At 42.2% G+C, this 21,421-nt stretch overlaps 6 protein-coding genes across 7 annotated transcripts in view; 4 read left to right on the forward strand and 2 right to left on the reverse strand.

The window, feature by feature from the left end:
- Positions 1 to 21,421, forward strand: part of LOC125771274 (zinc finger MIZ domain-containing protein 1) — a 181,453-nt gene that overhangs the window by 23,406 nt on the left and 136,626 nt on the right. The gene's annotated exons all lie outside the window — the stretch shown is intronic.
- LOC125771342 (uncharacterized) lies at positions 319 to 2,304 on the forward strand. The gene is made up of 2 exons (XM_049441881.1): positions 319 to 1,312; positions 1,371 to 2,304. Exons 1-2 carry the CDS (start codon positions 1,271 to 1,273, stop codon positions 2,046 to 2,048), a joined length of 720 nt encoding a protein of 239 aa, XP_049297838.1. The 5' UTR covers positions 319 to 1,270; the 3' UTR covers positions 2,049 to 2,304.
- Positions 3,426 to 8,601, reverse strand: LOC125771309 (uncharacterized). The gene is made up of 3 exons (XM_049441827.1): positions 8,396 to 8,601; positions 7,036 to 8,325; positions 3,426 to 6,958 (listed from the first exon to the last, which is right to left on the reverse strand). Exons 1-3 carry the CDS (start codon positions 8,441 to 8,443, stop codon positions 6,749 to 6,751), a joined length of 1,548 nt encoding a protein of 515 aa, XP_049297784.1. The 5' UTR covers positions 8,444 to 8,601; the 3' UTR covers positions 3,426 to 6,748.
- Positions 8,968 to 10,862, reverse strand: LOC125771311 (uncharacterized). Its single transcript, XM_049441830.1, has 3 exons — positions 10,679 to 10,862; positions 9,337 to 10,602; positions 8,968 to 9,247 (listed from the first exon to the last, which is right to left on the reverse strand). The coding sequence occupies exons 1-3, from the start codon at positions 10,721 to 10,723 to the stop codon at positions 9,035 to 9,037; spliced, it is 1,524 nt and encodes a 507-aa protein (XP_049297787.1). The 5' UTR covers positions 10,724 to 10,862; the 3' UTR covers positions 8,968 to 9,034.
- Positions 11,227 to 13,657, forward strand: LOC125771310 (uncharacterized). The gene is made up of 3 exons (XM_049441828.1): positions 11,227 to 11,967; positions 12,031 to 13,302; positions 13,414 to 13,657. Exons 1-3 carry the CDS (start codon positions 11,917 to 11,919, stop codon positions 13,615 to 13,617), a joined length of 1,527 nt encoding a protein of 508 aa, XP_049297785.1. The 5' UTR covers positions 11,227 to 11,916; the 3' UTR covers positions 13,618 to 13,657.
- LOC125772307 (uncharacterized) lies at positions 14,668 to 16,570 on the forward strand. The gene is made up of 3 exons (XM_049443874.1): positions 14,668 to 14,777; positions 14,852 to 16,129; positions 16,212 to 16,570. Exons 1-3 carry the CDS (start codon positions 14,733 to 14,735, stop codon positions 16,419 to 16,421), a joined length of 1,533 nt encoding a protein of 510 aa, XP_049299831.1. The 5' UTR covers positions 14,668 to 14,732; the 3' UTR covers positions 16,422 to 16,570.

Raw genomic sequence — 21,421 nt, forward strand, 5'->3', positions numbered from 1 at the left:
AGCCAGATAATCAGCCTTCTATATGGATAAATGGAGGATAAATCTGGAGGTGAATCTGCTCACGATACCTTCTTTTTTAAAAACAACGCCAGATCAGCGTTTGGTGACAAGCAACTCTGGAGCTCCTCGCAATCTGGTTGCATTTTCATTTGCTGTTAGTTTTTAGAGGTGATCTGCTACGATCGCTGCAGTCGCTGTGTTAGTAGTAAAAAACATACTGTGAAAACAACAAGGTTGAGAGTAGACATTTGAAACGAGTATCCTAAAGAATAAGCCTCCACAAGAATTAGCCTCCAAGTAGCCATGTTATCCTTCGATGTCTCAGAATTCTGGATCGTTTTCATGGCAAATATTTCATCAGTGATAAAAACAATGAAGATCAATATTGACAGCTGTTTTTGTTTTGGTCAATCGAACTGTCCAGGAAAAAAAACAATATTTATTTCCTATCCATGAACCTCCATGGACCAGAAATACAAACATCACAATCGTTGTTTAATGCTGTGACTCGAAGTAATCAATCTTTATTTGAAACGAATTTTAACGTGCGACGAAACCCGGCAAGATTGGGTTACGTAGGCATTGTGGAGATGGTAGAGAAGGAACCGACTGCACCGGGTTTCGATTGCTTTCCGATCGTTTGGATTTCTTGAGGTTTAACCTCAGTTAGGGCGAACCATCATCTTGACCTTGACCAGCGGCTTGCATGTTCGTCTGCATCACCTTTAATGCAGTGATTGCCTGATTTCCTACCACCTGAGTTGACAGTTTCCGTAGTAAACGATGGTCTACAAACGACGGTTTCTGCTGGTGGATAAGCTATGGTTCACCTTCGCCGGGTATCGATTGCTTGCGGACGTTTACAAAACGGTGAACATTTTGCGGTTGGATCAGAATGTGTCGGAACGGAGACGAGAAGGCCGACACGACCGATATGTGTATGTGTTTTTTTTTATTACTGCTTCATTTAACGACTTCTCCTTTTGCGATTGCAGATTACTGACAATAAAGTACATGTTGGTATTCCTCACATTGTTCATTTCGATCGAGTCGTCGATCGTTTGGTAGTTATTTCTTCTTTTTATTTCAAACTTACTTACAAAAAAACGTATTGGTTGCATTCGTTTTTGGGAACAAATGTTTGAACAGTTGCTACAAAATACACACAAACAAATGTGTCTGCCCGTCGATGTATCGTCTGGACGGGAGAGTTTTCCATACAGCTTCAATGTTTTGTTCAGCAAAGTAGCGAGTGGATTGGTTTTACAATATGTTTTTCACTAATCCATTTTTGATACTTTTCATTGCGAAGGTGAGCCGTTGTAAAGTTTTGTTGAATGTGTCCGATTTGACGTTTTATTCCTTTTCAGTGGGCACTCTCCGGTCCGGTGCCGGACTTTGGACTTCCTGGAGCAGTGCCGGGCAGTGCGCAAGTGATCGACATTTCCAATCAAACGAGCTCACTGCTACAAACGGCCACGCATCGTTTAAACATCTCATTGACCAACTATACGAAACTTCAAACTACTTTGCTTCAGCTGGGAACGTTAGCCAAATTCACCGCCAGCATTGATCGGTCGGTCGTTGTACCATTGCTTGCTTTGGCTCGCGACACTTCGGGTGATATAGGCGATAGTTTCAAAGCGGTCGTCGATGGAATTACCACGACACAGGACTACATTCACAGCACACTTCCGGTGGAGCTAAAGAGTTTGGAAATATTGATCAACCATTACGTGCCGGATCGGCTCAACGATGGTTTCGGATGTGTTCGCAGTGGGTTGAATCAATTGACCGCGACTGTGGCATCACTTCAAACTGCTATAATGGCGTCGGTAAAGGAAGCAGGTACGATCAGTGTGCCAATGAATGTTCTTAGGAAGTATGTAAACTTGAAAACGGTCTATGATGTTGCTAGTGCCGTTAGTGCGATGAATATTTGTATTCCATCGATTATCGAATCAATCAACAGTACTATCGAGAGGATAAAAACAGCGGATGATTTTATTCTCCGCATAAATAGCAAGTTGTCTCAATTGAAGGTATGATTGAAATGAAGTTTTAATACATATTTCATGTTCGAAACGTTCAATAAAATAACGTTTGACTTATCTTGTTAGTGGAGCGCCGATTATCCGGGTACCTTTTATCCGGCTGTTCCATTATCCGTGCAGCTCGGAAATGACAGTTCCGAAAGAGGATTGACATAAGAAATGCAAAACCGATGATGGCAAGAAATAATGCTCTAATTCGAAAAAAAGAACATATTTACTTTGCAAAGTGTAAATAAGAAAATTAACATCTAGCTTTATAAAAAAAATAAATTTGAAAATTTTCTAAGGCTATCGCCTTAGCTTTTTTTGTTTGATTTTATAAATTGATTTATTTTAATGCGAATTGATTGAAATAAGTTTCTTTTCACTTAAATAATGCTTTAAATAAAAAAAGAATAAACAATCATAAAAAATCCAAAAATTTGACTCGTTACATTCCATCTACCCATTACACACTAAACACTAATATTTATCAATAAAAATAATTGTGCCTATTATCCGTGATATTCGCTTATCCGGCAAGGGCTGAGTCCCGATGAACACGGATAATCGGCGCTCCACTGTACTTGTCTTTAAAGATTATTTTAAAGTTCCGATTTGTTTGAGACTGGGTCGGATTTTTCACTACTTCGACGTTCGACTTACATTTACTATTACCAGATTATCAGTTCTGGTAATTTATCTGATCTTCGAGAGAGTATTGAATTAAAAAAACATGTCGGTTGTAAAGTCTAACTCATAAAACGGTAAATAAAATCGTTCCTAGCCTTTGGCGGCTATCGGCTGTAATGGCCTGACATTGCCCTGACGTGACTTTTCATAAATGAAGAAGCACCGCGTGTCGCGTGTAATTACCACCACAGCTCATTCACCGGCAGTGTTCTTAATACTGACGAGTCTCACGTGCCTCATTGTTTGACCTTCAGCCGTACAAGTACCATGCGTCTCCATCGCATGACCTTCGCAGCATTAACCTCGAGATGGAGCCACCTGGTTGTTCTCCTGGTTCCCTGTTCCCTTGCACGGGATCATGCAAATGCTTCAGAGAAAGCATGCCACCATGAAGCAATGTGGTGAAATTGTGACAACCGTCGCTGGTGAACACAAGAAAAGAAATAAATCAAATGATATTATCACTTACACTAACGAGCTCATAATGCACGTGCAGCGTGATTGTATAACAGGCTGTAAATGGGGATGGAAATTTCCCGCCCCGTTGAACATCTCCGACCATCTCGGGTGCAGGGAACAGACGGAGTTGCATCTTTCTCGCTACATCGCACCGATTAACGATGATGTTGTCAAATTAAAACTAATTGCAGCAATCGAACCACAAGAATAAACGCAAAAAGCGCACGTTGTTGTTGTGTGTGTGTGTGTTTTTTTTATTTCTCGATGAAGCAGTTTTGAATGCAGTTTTTCGCTCATTTATCACCGATGCACATGCACTGTCGCACAACGGTTTGTATTGTGCGGGTATGTGTGTGTGTGAGTGCATCAGTGCATTGTTTTGCTTTCGCTCAGTGTATGTATGTTTCCTCTCTCGCTTACTGAGAGCTTCTCTAGCTCGTCGAATCGACTGAGTGACACTAATGAGACGGTTCATCATGACCAACTTGTGGTGCCGTTTCGTGTGCAGCCTATCTTTCGGAAGGTAGTTAAAAATCATCGTGTTTACACCGAAGCACACTGCCTGCGATGTTGGGCAAAGTGCGATGGTTGTAAGTTAAATGGCCATCATCGCCTGCGACACGTGACCGATGGATCATACATTTGTTCAACAGCCACACGAGGTAGGGAGTTGCGGTGTAGCAATTTCAGTCTCTATACAACGGGAATTAATGTAGGAAAAAAACCGGTTGGTTTGTTTTTTTTGTCATGCATTTTCTTATTGCAAACCATTGGCGATTTGACGCGTTTTAATAGCTGACCTATTGGAATTTTTTAAACCTTTTTTGTTATTGGTGAAAATTTTTAAGCTTTATACAATAAATTACCGAACAACTTATGAACCAGAAGCCAGCTCAGATTGATGACATCCTCCCGGGTGCCGTGCTTCAGCAGCTAGGCTTACAATCTTAACCAAGCCCCTGCAGCTCCTGACACGTTAATCAATGTCACGTCAAATCGAGTTAAAATCATGCCACACTGCTTCGTCGCTACGCTGGATCTTTACACTCTCGTGGTGGAAGTTCTGATCGAGTTTCTCCCGGTGTCCACAGTTGACAGTTGTGAATAGCCGTGCGAACAAGCAAACCGTGTTTGGAGCGCGATGGCGTTTATTAAGTTACGACATTCGCGGCGTATTGGTTTCTGCGCCATCGCTGCTACTTGTCAGTTAGTTTGCTTGCTCATCTGTCAGTTAGGACAGTTGGACAATTGCACGTGGCGCCACGGCATGGAACGGCAAGAGGTTCTTCTTTCGCTAGTAGCAAAATGTTGCTTCCTACGCCAAACTAGTAAATTGCATCCTTATGCCTTAGTTCTGAAAGCTAAATAAGCCAATTAATAATTAAACATATCACAGAAGTTCACCAAACAGTGTATGTATCCTGGTCACGGCACCAAGCTTTTTTTTAATTTTTACAAGTTTTAAAACTTAAGTTAATAAATATTAAAACAAATAAACGAAGATACATAAATGTATCATATTTGTGTGTATTTTGGACTAGCATAAATACATAAAACAATTTAAATATATTTAAATTACCCTTCGAGAGGATTTTTTGTTTTGTTAAAATGATTTGTAATTGTTTGCTTTAACATTAAAATAAACTTTCCACGTTGCCTAAATCATCCCCCTGAATTGCTCGTGCCTTAAAATGGAACCACACTCTAGTGGGTGATTTATTGCCCTGGTACTGGTAGCAATTTTTGGCCTCGTTACACTTTTCCCCACCCAGCAATGCTGTACAACCACAAGCGATCGTGCGAAATGAACGCGATACTGATGTGAGTGTGTATGCATGGTAAGCAATTTAGTAATGTGCGCACAAATCTTGGCTAGCGTCTGTCCTGCGTCGATGCCGCAAAGCGCAAAATAATTCACCATTTAATTAACTCATCTTTCACGTTGCGTCTCCACCGTGTCACACACCATGGTCGTGTTCCGATCACTTCCACTTTGCTGATGTGTGCTAAATGGTGCAACTACTTCCAATCCCATTCCGCTCGTTGTACCATCCTTCCAGCATGTTGTTGCTGTTCTTATTTCCCTCCCCCCCCATTTCGCTGGATGTAACGATCATTAGCTGGTAGGCACAACAGAACGGTGCACGGGCATGAACGAATAGTGTCCTCCCGTTTGCTCGGTTTCGATTGGAAATGGCAATATCTGATTACGTACGTTTGGGTGAAAATAATATTTTAAATTTAAACATTTCTCAACATAATAACGTTAATAATAGCTACCCGACTGCGCCACCTTCAGCAGTAGCTGGTAGCTACGAGACGACGACGCATCGACGACGGCTGGCATCCTCCCAGGAGGAATCCGAACCTCCCGTGCAGTCAGTGCGGTCGATCGCAGGAAGAGCCGGTCTCGTTTTGATGCCCACTAATGCTTTTTGGGGGGGAGGGTATTTATAGCGACCCTGATTCTGTACTACTTGAGTTGATATTCCGGTTGAGTTGATCTACTCGGGAGGCAGCAAGAGGACGCGCACCGGACGGGGCGATGTTTCGTAAAGACTCGCTACGTACCATTTTTCCAAATCGGGCAGCACACCGCGGGAAACGAAATGCTTCGGAGGATCCCCCTTAGACATTCGCTGGTTCGCGATCGCTTGTGACGACGGCTTCAAATGATTGTCTATTAATAATCTGTAAATCATATAAACTGTTTCTTGCTAAGCGAGAGTACCGACCCGAGGTGGCAACCAGTCCGTTCGAGTGTATCTTTGCTTAACGCTCGCGCCAGGTTACTATCATTGCATCGGGAGTACGCACGTCGGTTTGAATTGACGATAAATTCGAGCACACACCGGCAGTATACGTGCACTTTCCAAGGTACTGTGAATAATAAAGATGAAACCAACTGTTGATTAAATATGACCATTTGGCAATCGAATGGAAAAAGTCCAATATAATGCTTAGTAAGTGACTTCTTCGTTATCAAAAATTCATGAATGCTTGTTTTTATTTTTTAATAGTTTAAGTAACCGTGCATAGTGATAGGAAATGTTGTCTTCTCCTTCCGTACTGCATGAGCGATTAATTTCCTTGCTGGGTTCCGCACCGAATTAGCCAGTACTGTTGTTTTCTCGCTCTCGGTTACTAGGAACTAACGAATTTGTTTATTTTTGTGCCGGTGGCGCAAATCTTTCTTTCACTTTGTTTTTCGTCTTTCGAAAACGCTCTGCACGATCAACTATGGTTCTGGTGTGCTTACTGACCTCTTAGGGAGGTTGTTTAGGGTGTGGTTAGATTTATCGAATAGAGACGAAATAAAGAATGATGTTGCAGATTCTGCAGAAGCGACAATTAAACAAAAGCATCACAATATACGAATCGAGGACTGGACTCAGAAAATTGAAGCGGCATCAGGTCACAGAGTAAAAACTTTAAAATTGCTGAACTTTACAAGCTTATCCCGCTGTATGATGCTAAAATCGAGAAAGGTTAAGTGGTGTGATACTTTATTTTCAGATTCGAATATCTCTTTAAAGTACTGTTGATACTCAATATTGGTTGTCCTAGTCATCCGCTGTTGGACCATCCATAGCGCAGCTTCGGATATCATTAGTTAGGGTTGTTTCGTTGATCTCTATCAGATTCATCTTAACCAGCTCAATACAGATGAGGAACCGATTTGTGCTTGCCGCTGCTTCTGTTTCAATCAACTCGAACATGAACTGCACCTTGAGTCCAAACTGCGTGGCAAGGTCGGTGTAGAACCCGGAAATCTGCGTAGAAAACGAAAAGTACCCAAGATACGTGTCAACACACAATAATCAATAAGCAATATCAAAAAGGCACCTACCGCTAGAACGCATTCGTCAAGTTTCGCTTGTGTTGTTAAGGAATCGCAGACGCTTATCTCTGAAACGAGGTTTTCGAAATCCGATAGTAGTTGCTCTTTAACTATCGGCAAGGTATCCCGCAGAAACTCCAAGCGTGGAATCTCTTTGTCGAAACATAAGCCTCCACTGTCCCCGAGCGAGGTTAGGAATCCAAACACTAGTCCGAAGTACTTGTTGAAGCAGAACTGTGCATATTTGCCATTCTCAATAACAGTTAGAATCAGACTATCGAGCAGATCGGACGATACCTCTCCGGGGGTGGAACTAACGGCGAGTGCTTCTGACATCGTATCGATGAGATCCTGCAGTTGAGATTCCATCGCTGGATAACGTGTTGTGGCTAGTGACTCAAACGTCGTACTATAGCTGTCCAACGCCTCGTTTAGACTGTCTATATCCGATGCAGTGGGAAGATTGGTGAATGTTTCAATTTCGGCCATTATGTCGTCGAAATCGCTAGTGTACTCGTCAAGGCCAGATTCAACCTCTTCCGATATTGCATCCGTAATGGTTCGCACGGAATCGATGGACTCCGTGGTAGTGGTACCAGACTGTCCCATAGCTTCGGACACTAATAACAGATAATCGTCGGCCAGATTAATGTTCTCCAGGGTACTATCAATCGTGTACTTCACTACCGGTAGGTAAGCCTTCAACTGGTTGATGGCAAATACGACACTGTATACGACCGCTGGTTTGACGTACTTTTTCACGAGCGGATTCGTCAGTGCCGTTACATCACCAGCCTCAGTTATCGCATCTTCGATTCCGTCCTTTAGGACCAGCAGTTTCGCCTTAAGATCATCCACCCCTAGCACGATCCGATTGAAACCATCGGTGAGCTGGTTGGGTATGTAGTCAAGTCCTTCGCTGTCGTAGTGAGTGTCGAAAATTCTTTTCACCTCATCAATTGCAGTTGGAAGCTGAGTACTGATCGCACTTTTCAAGTCTGCAATCTTCGTAAAGACGGCCGTGAACACGGTAGACACATCGCCAGACATATCGGTTACCAGGCTCGTAACGACTGGCACCAGCTCATCGCCCACATCAACCATTACTGACGCAATAGCAACCATAACATCCGCCAGTTCCTGCAACCCTTTGTAGTTTGATTCCGCGGTGTACGGTGTATTGTCGTCCACTGCATCTAGCACGGTTTTTGCTGCCTCCGCAGCAATTGACACCTTTCCACTGCTTGTGATTGAAAGGCTGATGCCAAAGTCAGGCTTTGCCAAAGCCATCGGCAGAATCTACGGAACAGAAAGTGACACAAACATAAATTTTCCATACAGCATTCCTTTCGTTCGTGATCGTATCCACCTGCAATAGACTCTGCACCCACAGAGCTAACGCTAGCAAGCGTATCATTGCGATACCACGTTCGTCTTCTGGAGTGGATCGATGGGCAACACCAACTTCAACTAGAACTACTAGTACGGGGCAAATGTATCCAAATTTCACCACCAATCGACTAGCGAATACTGCTACGTGGTAACTGATGCTGATCCAGCTGGAAAAGTGCTGCGCAGTGTGCGATGTATGTCTGTTCGTTTCGTGTCTTGTTCCAGCTGTTCAAAGAGTCGCAATACCAGACATACAGCACGTCGCTAGTCCGAGATTGGCAGTGCAGATTTTACCCAACCCTCTTTTTTTAATCTTGCCTTCAATAAATTTCTGGCTGTGGTGAAGATGTCAGGATCAGTAGAGTGCGAAAATTCAATACTGAACAGTATAAATGCGTTTTGAAGGACGTCCGTTTGTGTATTGCAAAATAAAATGGGCATACTATTAACGGTGTTCTCACGTTTTATTGATATTATGGAAAATGTTTGTCAAGAAGTTATCTGCGTATGTAGTATAAAAATGCTTACAAGTGTTGCAACCAAGAACAACAAAAAGGAATAGAAAAACAACGAAATATCACTATAAAGTTCGCTTTATTTCCTTTTCTCGCCATGCTCAATCTTCTTCCGCCAATGGGCCGAACTCGGCACAATCATTTATTTTCGTCACCAACTGAGGAATCTCTGAGTCTAGAAGCGCTGACTGAGATAGACGCATGCAAATCTTCAACCTATTGCTAGTAGCCCTAACCTCACGGCTAACGACGTCGTATCCGAGCGTAAACATATCTCCAAAGGCGTCTTCCAGCCGTGTGTAGATCGCTGCCATCTGGTTAGCGAAATGAGATGTTGAAGTGATGTTAGATAAAATTTGTATGGCAAACCCCAATAATTTTACATTCATAACATTGGACTTACCGAAGCAGCACATTCGCCCAAATTATCTTCATCACTGATTCCATTGCACAAGGTCAAATCATCCGAAATGTCCTCAAAGTCGAAAAACAGTAGACCAAGCATTTTTTCGATGGTTTCGCGGAAGTAATCCAGCCGTTGCACCTCCTTGTCGACACACACGGCCGCTTCGATGGAAATTGATTCGAGTAGGGCAATCAGAAAGTCCTTGTACTTGTAAAAGCAGTATTGCGAATAGTTGCCGTTTGAAACCAGCGTTGTTATCAGTGCATCCACCAGATAGCTGTCATAGATGAAAAACAGGGGTGCGACAACATCGTACACATCGATCAGAGAATCCTTCAAGCTATTCAACATGGTCAAAATGGTAGGATCTCTATCTCCGAGATCTTCCAGGTTAGCTGCAAACATTGCCATCAGCGTAGTTAACTGTCCCGCGCTGTCAGTGGTGGCAAGATTTGTTAGGGCGTCATACTCCGTCTGGAGATCCTCAAGATCGGAGCCAACGGCCGTCATAGTGTCGGTAACGGTATCATCGATCGCCTCGATAATGCCATCCAATTCATCGGCTATACTCGAATTTTCACCAATCGTACTATCCACCTTGTCGGAGAGATCCAACATATACTGGTCGGCGATGGAGATACCCTCGATCGTACTATCAATGGTGTACTTCAGCACTGGTACAGTTGCTCTTAGCAGATTAAGCGCCTTAACAAGCTGCGTTACCATCGTTCGTTTGAGGTTCTTGCTGATGATGGTCGGCGATATATCGGTGGTACGACCAGCCTCGGCAACAGCATTCTCAGCACCAGTTTTGAGATCATTGAGTATCACTTGCAGTGCTTGCAGTGATTTGCCGATGTGCTCCAAACTGTCCTCGAACTTTTCCACCAGTGCTCTACCGATCAGCTCCACGAGCGGATCTGTGAGCCCCGGTAATGTGTCGTCTGCAAATGCAATCGCATCGGCAACCGCATCAACTGCTTCACCGAACACGGTATCCACATTGCCGCTGGAATCGCTCGCAAGTGTAGTGATGCTGGTGACAAGGGCTGTTGCGAGTGTTTCAAACTCGTCCGCCACATTCTGCACGACTGTTAGCACGCTTGGCAGTAGCGGCAACTCGGAATGAATTGTAAAGTCTTCGCTGGACTCGTTAACGCTAGAAATGATGGCTTGCGCTTCGTCGGCGGCGTCTCCGACCCTGTTCGTGCGTGGAACGGAAGCACCGAGCGCGAACTCGGGACGTGGTTCCGCCGTGATGCACTGCGATGGAGAAGGGTAGAAGGTGTGTTTTGTACAAGTATGGGCTAAAGCCTATTTGAGCTGTACCTATCCTTACCTGTAACAGCGACAGAACGCACAACGCTATTATCGAATATGGCATCGTTATTAATGCTGCAGATGACTAGCTTGAGGTGCGCTAGTTTGAAATATGACAAATCGGACGATCGTTCGTTTGCTACTACGCCCCGGAATACATTCAATGCCATACCATCCTCCGACGGAGCCTAATTCTGAGAATAGAGACGGGGATCGCTATTGTGCGAACACATGTCAAACCAGCTGTGTACACAGTGCATGGCGGGGTTGATGGTCCTGACGCTCGGAAAGATTTCATGGAACCCGGCAACACACAACACACAGTGATGTTGTTAGTTTCGCATGAATATAAGCAATGGTAGGCTTGAGTAGAAAAATGACTTGTTTTAAGTAAAAGAAAACACCATTTCACTTGTGTCCAAGTTTACAAGTGCAACATTATGAAATCTCTTAGAATTCTATTCCTCCCTATAGCCACATTTCGCGTGTTAAGACAATAAATAAATCTGTACAAATAGATAATACGTGAAGGTTGGCGTATTAGCGAAGAAGATAAATTGCAACGAATTAAAAACAAGAATTATGTGTGGATTTGTTGCTTTTGAATCGTATTGGTGGACCTTACCATACATCGAGTTTACTGTGTACTGGCGAATTGGAAGTTAAGCAATCAGCTCATGAACCAACAATGACGGAACGATTCGCAATTATAAAATTATCAACAAATGTTTATTGGAGGGGTTCTGGATAGAAATTCGACTAATATGAACACTTATAAAAGTACAAACCTCTGTTTAATATATTCAGATAAAGCTAAATTTAATCTACATGGAGAACATAACTATAAGTATGCGTCGTCTACAGCAAAACATCTACATTTTCATAGATGACGGTAACCAACTACATATATGCGAATCGAGAACAAAACTGGATACCAGCAGTTAACTTAAAACTTGTAATAAATAGCTGAACTTTAGTTGTGTTTTATACGTCTTTTGGATGATTTAGATTTTTACTTATTTCAAAACAACGATTCATCCAAAGTCGGTATCCGTCTCGGTTTTTTGCAATAATTACCGAGAAACAATTTTGCGTTATTTATACAGATGATGCAGGCATCACATGAAGGCTTACGCAGTACGCGTGTCACTTCGTTTCAAGTAGAACAGTACCCTAATCATGGTTCAGTTGTATACGAAGCACAGCTTGTATTGGGTAAAGAATTGAACCGCCACAGTTACGATTACCGAACGCAAGATGCTACAATACGTTATGAATCGTGTTGCTCTTGCGATGCTACTGTTTCAGGTATGAAGCTATGCAAACTATTGTACGATGCGTGCTGATGGGACCATTTATTATACCTTCCAGCGTTTGCTAGCTGTCGCCAGTCCCGATTATGGACTACCAAACAGCGTTGTAGGCACCGCGAGAGTGTTGTCCAACGTCGACGAAGCATCCACCTACCTAGAGACGCTGGCGGCATCGCAACTAGTGTCTGCATCGATATCGCAAACTGTATACGGGTTGCCGACCATCGTCGAAATCCTACAGGAAACGGGTACCACTGTTTCGGAGGACGGCACTAATATAGCGAACGCACTTTCAACGCTTACCGAAAGTAGCTCGGGCGATCCAACTGCACTATTTGATGCAGTTTTAAGCAGCATTCAAGACGCACTTGGACGTATGGCAGAGCTGCTGCCTACGACGAAATCTAGTTTGTCCGCTATTATTGGTAGCAATGTTCCAGATCGGCTTACTGATAGCTTCGGACGGATAGACACCGGTTTAAGGATACTGCAGACACAGATTGAAACTCTGAAGTCGGCCATTCTTGCAGCCGTAGCGGAGGCTGGTTCAGCGACGTCTATTTCGTCGGCCATACTTGGGAAGCATATAACAGCGCAAAAGGTGTATAATGTGGCACGGACTGTGAAGAACTTGCGTGCCTTCCTGCCCGTGGTTCGATACACGCTTAACACATCCATCGAAGATGCGGTGGAGGCTGACAATTACCTGACGGCATACAACTCTGCCTTGGAATCGTTGGAAGGCATGGTAACTAACATTATGGAATCGCTAAATGCTGCTAAGCAAAGTTTCTACGATACGGTAGAGTCAGGTGTACAAGAACTCGCTGCATCCTATTTGTACGCGAATGAAGATACCCTATCGCTGCCAATAAGCGAAGACCCCGACCTAGGAGCCGAGATCACTGCTATGCTGAGCAAATTCACCACCACTTTGGGAGACCCGGAGAACGATCTACTATCCGTTGCGACTCAGCTGCAGAACTATCTGAACGCTATCAATAGCATGGTTTCGATAAACGATCCGGAAGTGGTGTCCATCAGCGATAGTGAATTGATTAAGGCACTGATCCAAACTCTTATCTACAGTGGACCGTACTCTCGCTACTGTTTTCACAAGTACAAGGACCTAGTGAGTTACCTCAGCAACTATCTGCTCAATGAATCGATCATCTGCATCGATCGAGAGATACCACGGCTAGCAAACCTCGCCACAGCTGTACAGTCCATTCTCGATGTAAATGCATTCGATTTTGAGGATATTTACGACTATCTAACCATATGCAACGAGCTGCAGGCAGCAACCGATCGGACGGATTGTGTCGCAAGGGTAAGTGTATAGAAGGTGTTGCTGACTCCGTTCTTAACGATACTAATTGAACTCTCTCTCTGTCTCTCTCTCTCTCTTTCTGTCGATTTATCTCATTCTCTCCTGGTACAGATTGGGCAATCATACACACCGCTGGGAGACTACTTTGCTGACAAGTACGATCTACTATTCGATCTGACAACCAGCGAAGTAAATGCAAGTAAACAGAGAGTAAAAATTTGCATCAATCTATCCAGACGCTCGATTTCCGATGGATACATTTCCGATCTGCAGGATGACATCGAACAGTGCGCTACGAAGGGTCCAAATGAATAACTTTGTTACAATAAAATAGATGCAATACTAAAACATTCAAGGTATCTTGCTGTAAAATGTTATCTTACTGTACTTAATAAATGAAATATAATCTATAGTAGACAGATCTTCCAGTTATAGTGAAGAATTTTCATTGGTACGATAAACAGTAGATTAAGGCCGTACTAACTCGAAGGCGATGTGTGCACATCCGTTTTCTGTACGTTTGCCTGTGTGAAATTCTCGCTAAGAGCTTGTGTGCTGTCAGCGGAGCTGTCTAACAGATAGACATATTTGTACAGCAGCATTTTCGAACGCTTCTTTTTTGCGATCCACAAGCTAACTGTTTGTTGTGTCTGTTTGTATCAGTATCAGGGACGTGGCGAAATATTATGTGACCTGATATCGATCCAAGCCTGAAAATTGGATTGAATGTTTGAATTTTAAAATGGTTCATGAAACGAAACAATGATTTAGAATGACTACAAATATATTAAAAGTTTATTCTATTGTTATGATATTAATGACTAATCTGATATTGATGATTAAAAAATATTATTTGTAATATAGAGTTCTAATATTTCGTTTGGCCCTTCTGTAAGATCGTTTTTTCGTAAGGAACGGCGATCCCATTGCTACAGTCCTTATGCAAGTTGTAGAACAAACTTCATATACTATATAATCCGAATGGTTTAAAATGGTTTAAAATATCTGGTCAAAAGAAAGTTTCGATTAATAGTTTTTTTTTGTTTATTCGTTTATTTAATCGTGAACTGAATGAACTAATCATTTGAAGCAATTAGGACATACAGTTAAATGTGGAAATATTGTAGATATCACTTTTGGTCGCCTTGCAAATCTTAATGTTTCGACGGTAAGACAATGTAAAGAAGAAGAATAAATATAGCTTTTCTGCCTAAAATGTGTTCCCGCGAAGCCACGGTGGTGGAAAATTTCAACGTATAGACCGAGATTGGCTTAGTTTAAACAGCTGCTTTGTGCCAAAACCGTACTGCCGTTCGCTGCTGGAAGTGTTGGTGTGAAGGAACAAAACACGATTACCGTATATAAGTGCAGTGGGCAGACGGGATGCAATCAGTTTCTTGTCCTCTTGCTTAGCAGAGAACGTCTACGAAATGAATCGACTAGTGTTAGCGTTCGGTATCGTCTGCTTACTGCAGGTAAGTACTGGTAGCCACATCACAAAGATCCGTGGAAGCGTGTGTATGTGTATTAACGTACTCCCTCTACACAGGGACTCTCCGCTGAGCCGAGACCACAATTTGGGCTGGAAAACGATCTTCCAGCAGGTAGCAGAATAGGATCAATGAAAAGTGATGTCAACGACTATTTGAACGATATCGGTGACCTCACTGTTGAGGATGTAACCTCCGGAGTGGAAAATCTCGAGGTCACAGAGACGAATATTGAGGGCTTTATCCAATACTTCGACAGCACAACGGGGTCTTTAATGGATAGCTTCGATACATTGTTGGATGCTTCGGATGGCGACATTGAAGGCGCTTTTGTCCCATTTATCCAAGAAATTGATAATGTGTTGGACTATTTAGTTGAAGATGGTGCCGCCTATGTTTCGAACATTGCCGAGCTAGGGTACACTGGCATCTCTAATGAGCTGACCGATGCGTCCGAGTTCTTTAGTGCCGGTTTGGAAGACTTGAAGTCGAAAACGCAAACAGTTCAAAACAATGTAGCGGCTGCGTACAACGCTGCAGGCGAATCTACTAACGTCAATACGGCCATCTTACGCCAGTACGTTACTCTAAGCAGCATGTACAACATGTTGAACTCAATGACGAAATTGCGCTCGTACCTACCGATTCTACAATACATCTTGGAGACCGTCATTGAAAACAGTGCCGAAGCGGACAGTTTCGTGAACGAACTAGCGGATAGACTAGACAATGAAATTGATCCATTTGCTGAAGAGTTGGCTGATGACATCGACGAGGCGCTCTACGATATTGATGACGCGATTGATGATCGTGTTATAGATATCTACGACGACCTTGATGACATTTTATCAAACATCGAATCCTTGAGTGTTATTGCCGACGCAGTCGAGACACCCGATCTGGTGACCCCCATAAATGACATGAAGAGTCTATTCTTCATCAGTGGAATGGGCGCAACTTATGCCCCCATGGAGGGTGCCTTCGAAAACGTATACACAGCTATCGAAAGTCTCTTTAGTTCACTTGCGGACGCTGTCGATGTGAATGATAATCCGCTAACCATTCAGTTAGTCGACACGCTGATGGGTAATGATAAGTACGGTCGCTACTGTTACAACAAGTACAAGGATTTGGTTATGGGTTTGTTTGATTTATCCTACAATGGCGCTTATCTGTGTGTTGACAAGGAGATCGTACGTATCGAGCACTTGCAGGACACGCTTATGATCATCTTCGATCTGCTGATGGTCGACTACGAAGATTTCGAAGACCAGGTTGGCGTATGCGACAGTCTATCAGATGCCGGTAACAGCTTTACTGGCGATTGTCTCTCATCGGTGAGTTATATGAACCACACTACTGACTGTAACAGTTGCTATTGTTTAGTTACTTTTAATTGTTTCCTTATCTCGTTTGCAGTTGAACACATTCTATACTGCTTTGGAAGCGGCCACCGAGGATAAACTTGATTTAGTGTTCACGATCGCCACGGACGAGGCCGTCGCCATCGAGAACCGTCTACTTATGTGCTTCGAACTGGTCAACCTAGATGTTTCCGTTATACAGGCTGGAGAGATCTCTGAAGGACTCGCTATTTGTGCCGAGGATGGTCCCACTGGATCGGATTAAGCGTGTCACAATGTCCACTATTGCTTCCCTCCTTCATGGGCAGGTCTACAAAACAAATGATGCCAGAGAAATAGTTTGAATAAATGCAACGAACCTACTGCACACGACTCTATCGCAGCTAGAAAAAATCAACACTTTAATTTCTCATTTTTGTTAAATTTTTTCATGAACGAATTTCTTTAGCGCGATGTGTATGCGGTAAACGAACAACACTGTAACCTTGTTTTATTTCGCCGAAATTATGTCTTTCAGCTGCAAAACCACCTGTTTAAATATGGTGAAATGTGGTTCTTCGAAGTACGGTACTGACACCGGGGAAAAAGATATTGATACTAAACAAGTGTATGTGAGTAGTCGTTTAGGGTACTATTCTGCATAGCAAAATGGGATTATATACAGCGTGGTTTATGTACAGCAATCAAAAGCAAGGTTATCAACCGTTTATATAACGCACCGTACGATGAAGTTTACCCTCTCAAACCAACTTGGCTTTGACTACTGTTATTCGTTAAATAATCCGCACAACTAAAGCGTAAATATCTTCTTACTAGTGGTTGTCGACTCCTCCAAGCCGCCTTGTTGGTTTGTCAGTATACAAATCTGCTCACTGCTAATATCTTGAAAAATAATTGCGTAGCGGCCGAGTCTGTGAAATTTTAGCGGCAACATTTTGGTCCGGATCACCCCAGCAATGTGAAGATTAAGGTACTATTGAACAATGATTGTTTGAACCGTAACTCGATTCTATATACTTTCATGTGAAACATTTGCAAGTAACCCCGCCTCTAAACGCTTAGCAATTGTCGCGTTTGCGAACGCGATTCAGAAAATTTTTGCGAAACGCCATATAAAAAAAATGCGAAAAATCGCTACTCGAAGCGCGACTTGACGCCATGACAGTTTTCTGTAAGGTAAACATGGCTTTAACAAGGTAAACAAATACAAATTAAAAAATTAAATCGTTTCAGTGTCATTAAATAGTGTAAATTAAATTAAAAAAATCGACTGCTATTTATTTATTAAAAGTACGTACATGTTGTACATAATTATTGTGAATGTCAATACTATTTTTAAAACAGAAGAATGGCTGTTAATTCGAAAAAAAATCCCATATTGTGGACAAATGCGTGGCTGCATTGTTTATGAATTTATTACTTGTATGTTGAACTTGCTTCAACGAGATAAATATTAGCTTAGAAAAATTTATTAATAAATTAATTAGAAAAAAATATTAGAGTTTAAAAAAAATTAGAGTTAAAAAAAATTAGGTAGTCCACAGGATAAAGGTGTTCGATCCCTTTTGGAAGCTGTGTATATTACCTGTATATTGAGGGAACGGTGACGGTCATGAAATGAGAAAAAAGCCGGACAAGTTTGATCACCCGCATTCGAAGATTTTTACCTTTATGCTACTCGAAGCTGCTTCCAATTGGTGCTTTCCGACTTCTACTATTCGATCCCGATTGTATTTTGCTTGGTGCATGACGCGGTGGGCATAAAAATTTTCGTTCACCTATTTATCTTATTACAATTTCTTCTGGCTACCGGAAAAATTATGACAAGATTTTCCAGCGTCAAACACACAAGAAAACAACACGGACAAATCTGCGGTACTGTTCGCAGCATCCGTAGTTTTGTATTACAGTAGTCAGCAGCATCCGGCGACGAGTTTTCTTGATGGTCCGTTGTTTTGAAACATCGCCAATACATTTTAAAAAAATTACCTTTATCATCAACTTCATCAAAACAATAAATTTACTACTTATTATAATTTTCTTTGTTTAACTTAATTTAATTTAATTCGAAATTAATTTCCCGCTACCGGCCAGATTAAAAACATAAACAAACCTTGCACGAGAAAACTTAAACAACCTTGAAGTCGCGCCGAAGTCGCAAAATTTTTTTTGGGAAAACTGTGCTACGTTTGTCGCGTTCGCAAACGCGACAATTGCTAACCATGTAGGCACGGGTTAAAAGCGAAATCTTTCCTTCTTCCACAACCTTGTTCCAATTGCATCGGATGCTATTCAAAGCTTTTTCGACTGACAGTCCCTTAGTCCCTGACAAGGTATGAAAACATATCCAAACATTTGTAACCAAATTTAATAAAAAAAAACAGATCCGACACGCATAGACACATATTCATACACTTACAACAATCGCAAACAACAATCAAAGTTAGCGACTCTCCCAAACCACGCAGTTACAGGCGGTAAAAATCGTGTCGAAAGTTTACAGTCCACTTCCTAATCACGCCTTTCTACGTGCCTTTTTCATCCGGTGGCGTTAGAAAGACAAATGATGAACCTCCATGAAGCATGGAGCCCCCAATCCTACTCTACCCAAAACGATGGATCGAAAAGCCAAACAACACAACCAGCAAGATCGAGCCCCGAGTTTCGCAGCGAGGCTGAGAGTTTACCGAGACTCGCATTTCCATGGGGTTGAATGATTTTCCCCGCGTTTTGGTTCGGATTGGTGGGGATGGACGGGGTGGACAATTTGGCGATTTGATCGCAGGCCAAGCGCACATTTCGGTCGGTTGGCAATCCCTCACACGGCGGTGCGATCTTATTTAGGGTGCCGGGTTTTGTCGCTTAAGGTCAAACGGTGAGTGAGGCTTCGTGCGTCTCTACCCAGCACCGGCTGGCGAAATGATAAATGGCTGGTGAAAGATCGTGGCGTAGCGCAATAAATTTATTCGATTTCTTGCTCCGTTACCGCTGAGAGATGTTTTGTTGCTTTTGTTTGCCGTTTGTTTGATGCGTGATTTCGATCGTGTGCAGCTAGTTTATGCGAAAATACTTCTGTTTTTGTACGTTACTAGTAGATTATGCGACGGATTGTGCATTGTTTCATGATACATTGTTTCACTTTGCAGTTTATTATGTGATGTGAAGTGAATATTGATTGATTATATTTTATCAACATAAACAGAATTAAAGCCGATGTATTTGCAAGTTTTTTTGCATTCAATCTCAACTTTTTATCAAATTTTATCTAACCTAGTGTCATTAGTAGAAGAAACTGTTGGAGTACAAATAAACACAGAAGCAATTTGCAGACCCAACCGATTTGACGTTATTTGCACTGACGCTGGGACTCATAATTTAAATTTATATACTTTTAATATATTCGTACCATTTCATTTGCCTGCTCGAGGGCTCGCACACCGGACTTGGTCTGTTGGTCGGTTACCATTTTCCACCCAAAAAACTCTGGTTTTGCTCAACACACGACCGTCTTCACCTATGGCATTGTCGATTCACCTGCTAAAAGGGTTCCTTTTTGTACGTTTGTTCTAAGTGAACCTCTAAAGCTCACCAGCGATCGTCTTCACGCTCGTAGCTTTTTTTTCCCTTCCCGCACACACTCACGGAGGAAGATTCCTAACAGGGTAGACAGCAGCAGATGCCATGCCATGGCGAACTGTGTGAACCAGCGAAGTTTACAGTACGGCAGTACGGTGGAAGGCAAATAAAATGTGAAGCATAAAATATGTATTCAATGTGCAGCAACCGGCAATAAGGAGGCAAGTGGCGTATGAAGCGAGGCATACGAAATGCACACAGTCAAAGAAACCGCACAACGGAAGACACCGGTTGAATTGGTGAGTGAAAAATAATGTAACAAAAACAAAAAACTAAATGTAGAAACAGTCCGTCGAACCGGCCTAAACCGAAAAGTAAACGAATCAAAATGGTCCGGTTGATGAGTTGATGAGAATGGTAACAAAACAAGACTAGAGAAGAAAAACAAAACAAAGCGAATTAAGCAACAACAACACGAACAAAAAAAAACAATGTAAAAACAATACGAAGCGACGAAATGGAAATGGAAAGATACAAAAAACAAAACAGTAACAACGGAAAATGAAACAAGCGCAACCGAAGGGAAGACAACACCGACAAGTGAGAAACGGAACTGAGGATGGAATGATGGAAATAAGAAAGTAAGAAACGGCAATATAAACAAACAAAAAGAAAAAAAACACAGCAGAAAACAAAATCAACCAAACGCCATCATATCGGCACAGTCGTTGCGCCGTTTTGGGCCGCAGGCCCCATCTTTAGCATACGCGTTTACGCCATCCGGTTTTTGGGACAGCAGCTAATGGTCAAGGGTGAGAAATGACGGCAAGCTGGGTGGAACATAGCCGCTGGGAAATGCGTATGAGACGTTGGCCAGCATATGGATGGAAAATGAGCACGGTATGAAAAACGCATCGGAGGTGATGTTCGTCTTCGGTTGGACGAGATTTCGAACTGGAACCTGAAAGCGCTTTTCGCTGGGTGGTGATAGGCTTATTGGTGGGCAGCTTCGGCCATGGTTTAAACGTTTAAACAACGAAAACAAAGAAGCAAAACCACACCCGACTTCGATGGCAAAACGGTGGACAAGAGCGAAAGATTTTACTTCCTTCTGCTGTTCCCTTTCCAGGGTTGGCGCTTTGTAACAAACAACACGCTTTATCAAATGTGGTTTTCTGTTTTGTTTGTTTAATTTTTGCTCGCGAAAGGCATTGTTATTGTATTCCTTCTGTCTTCAACACCAGACACGTTAGTTGGTGGAAGATCCATGCGTTTTGTACGTTTTGTGACATTTCATCATTAAGTTCGCAGTGCAAAACAATTGTTTTAGATAACTTAACTATTCTCTTGTTTACACATTTTTGCAGTATTTGATCAACTACACGGTTAATCAAACCGGGCTGGTGTAGGAGAAACATCAGTTCTTTTATTTTCATTTCCATCTTTTTTTGCCTGTTTATGTTTCACATTTTAGTTCAATGATGTACTTATAAGCTATAGTTTGCGATTTTATCATGTGTATTATCTTCTTGTTTAATTCATTGTGATATGTTTTTGTTTCGATTTTCTTACAGTAAGATTTATGGGTTTAGATTTTGGTTTTTTTTAATATGTTTCAATTTCTTTCAAAAACAATTATTTCTTTTAATACAAAAAAAACTTTTTTTAATTAATTTTTTTTCTATGATT

Source organism: Anopheles funestus, chromosome 3RL (genome assembly GCF_943734845.2).
Source record: "Anopheles funestus chromosome 3RL, idAnoFuneDA-416_04, whole genome shotgun sequence".
In the NCBI taxonomy this organism is placed as follows: domain Eukaryota; kingdom Metazoa; phylum Arthropoda; class Insecta; order Diptera; family Culicidae; genus Anopheles; species Anopheles funestus.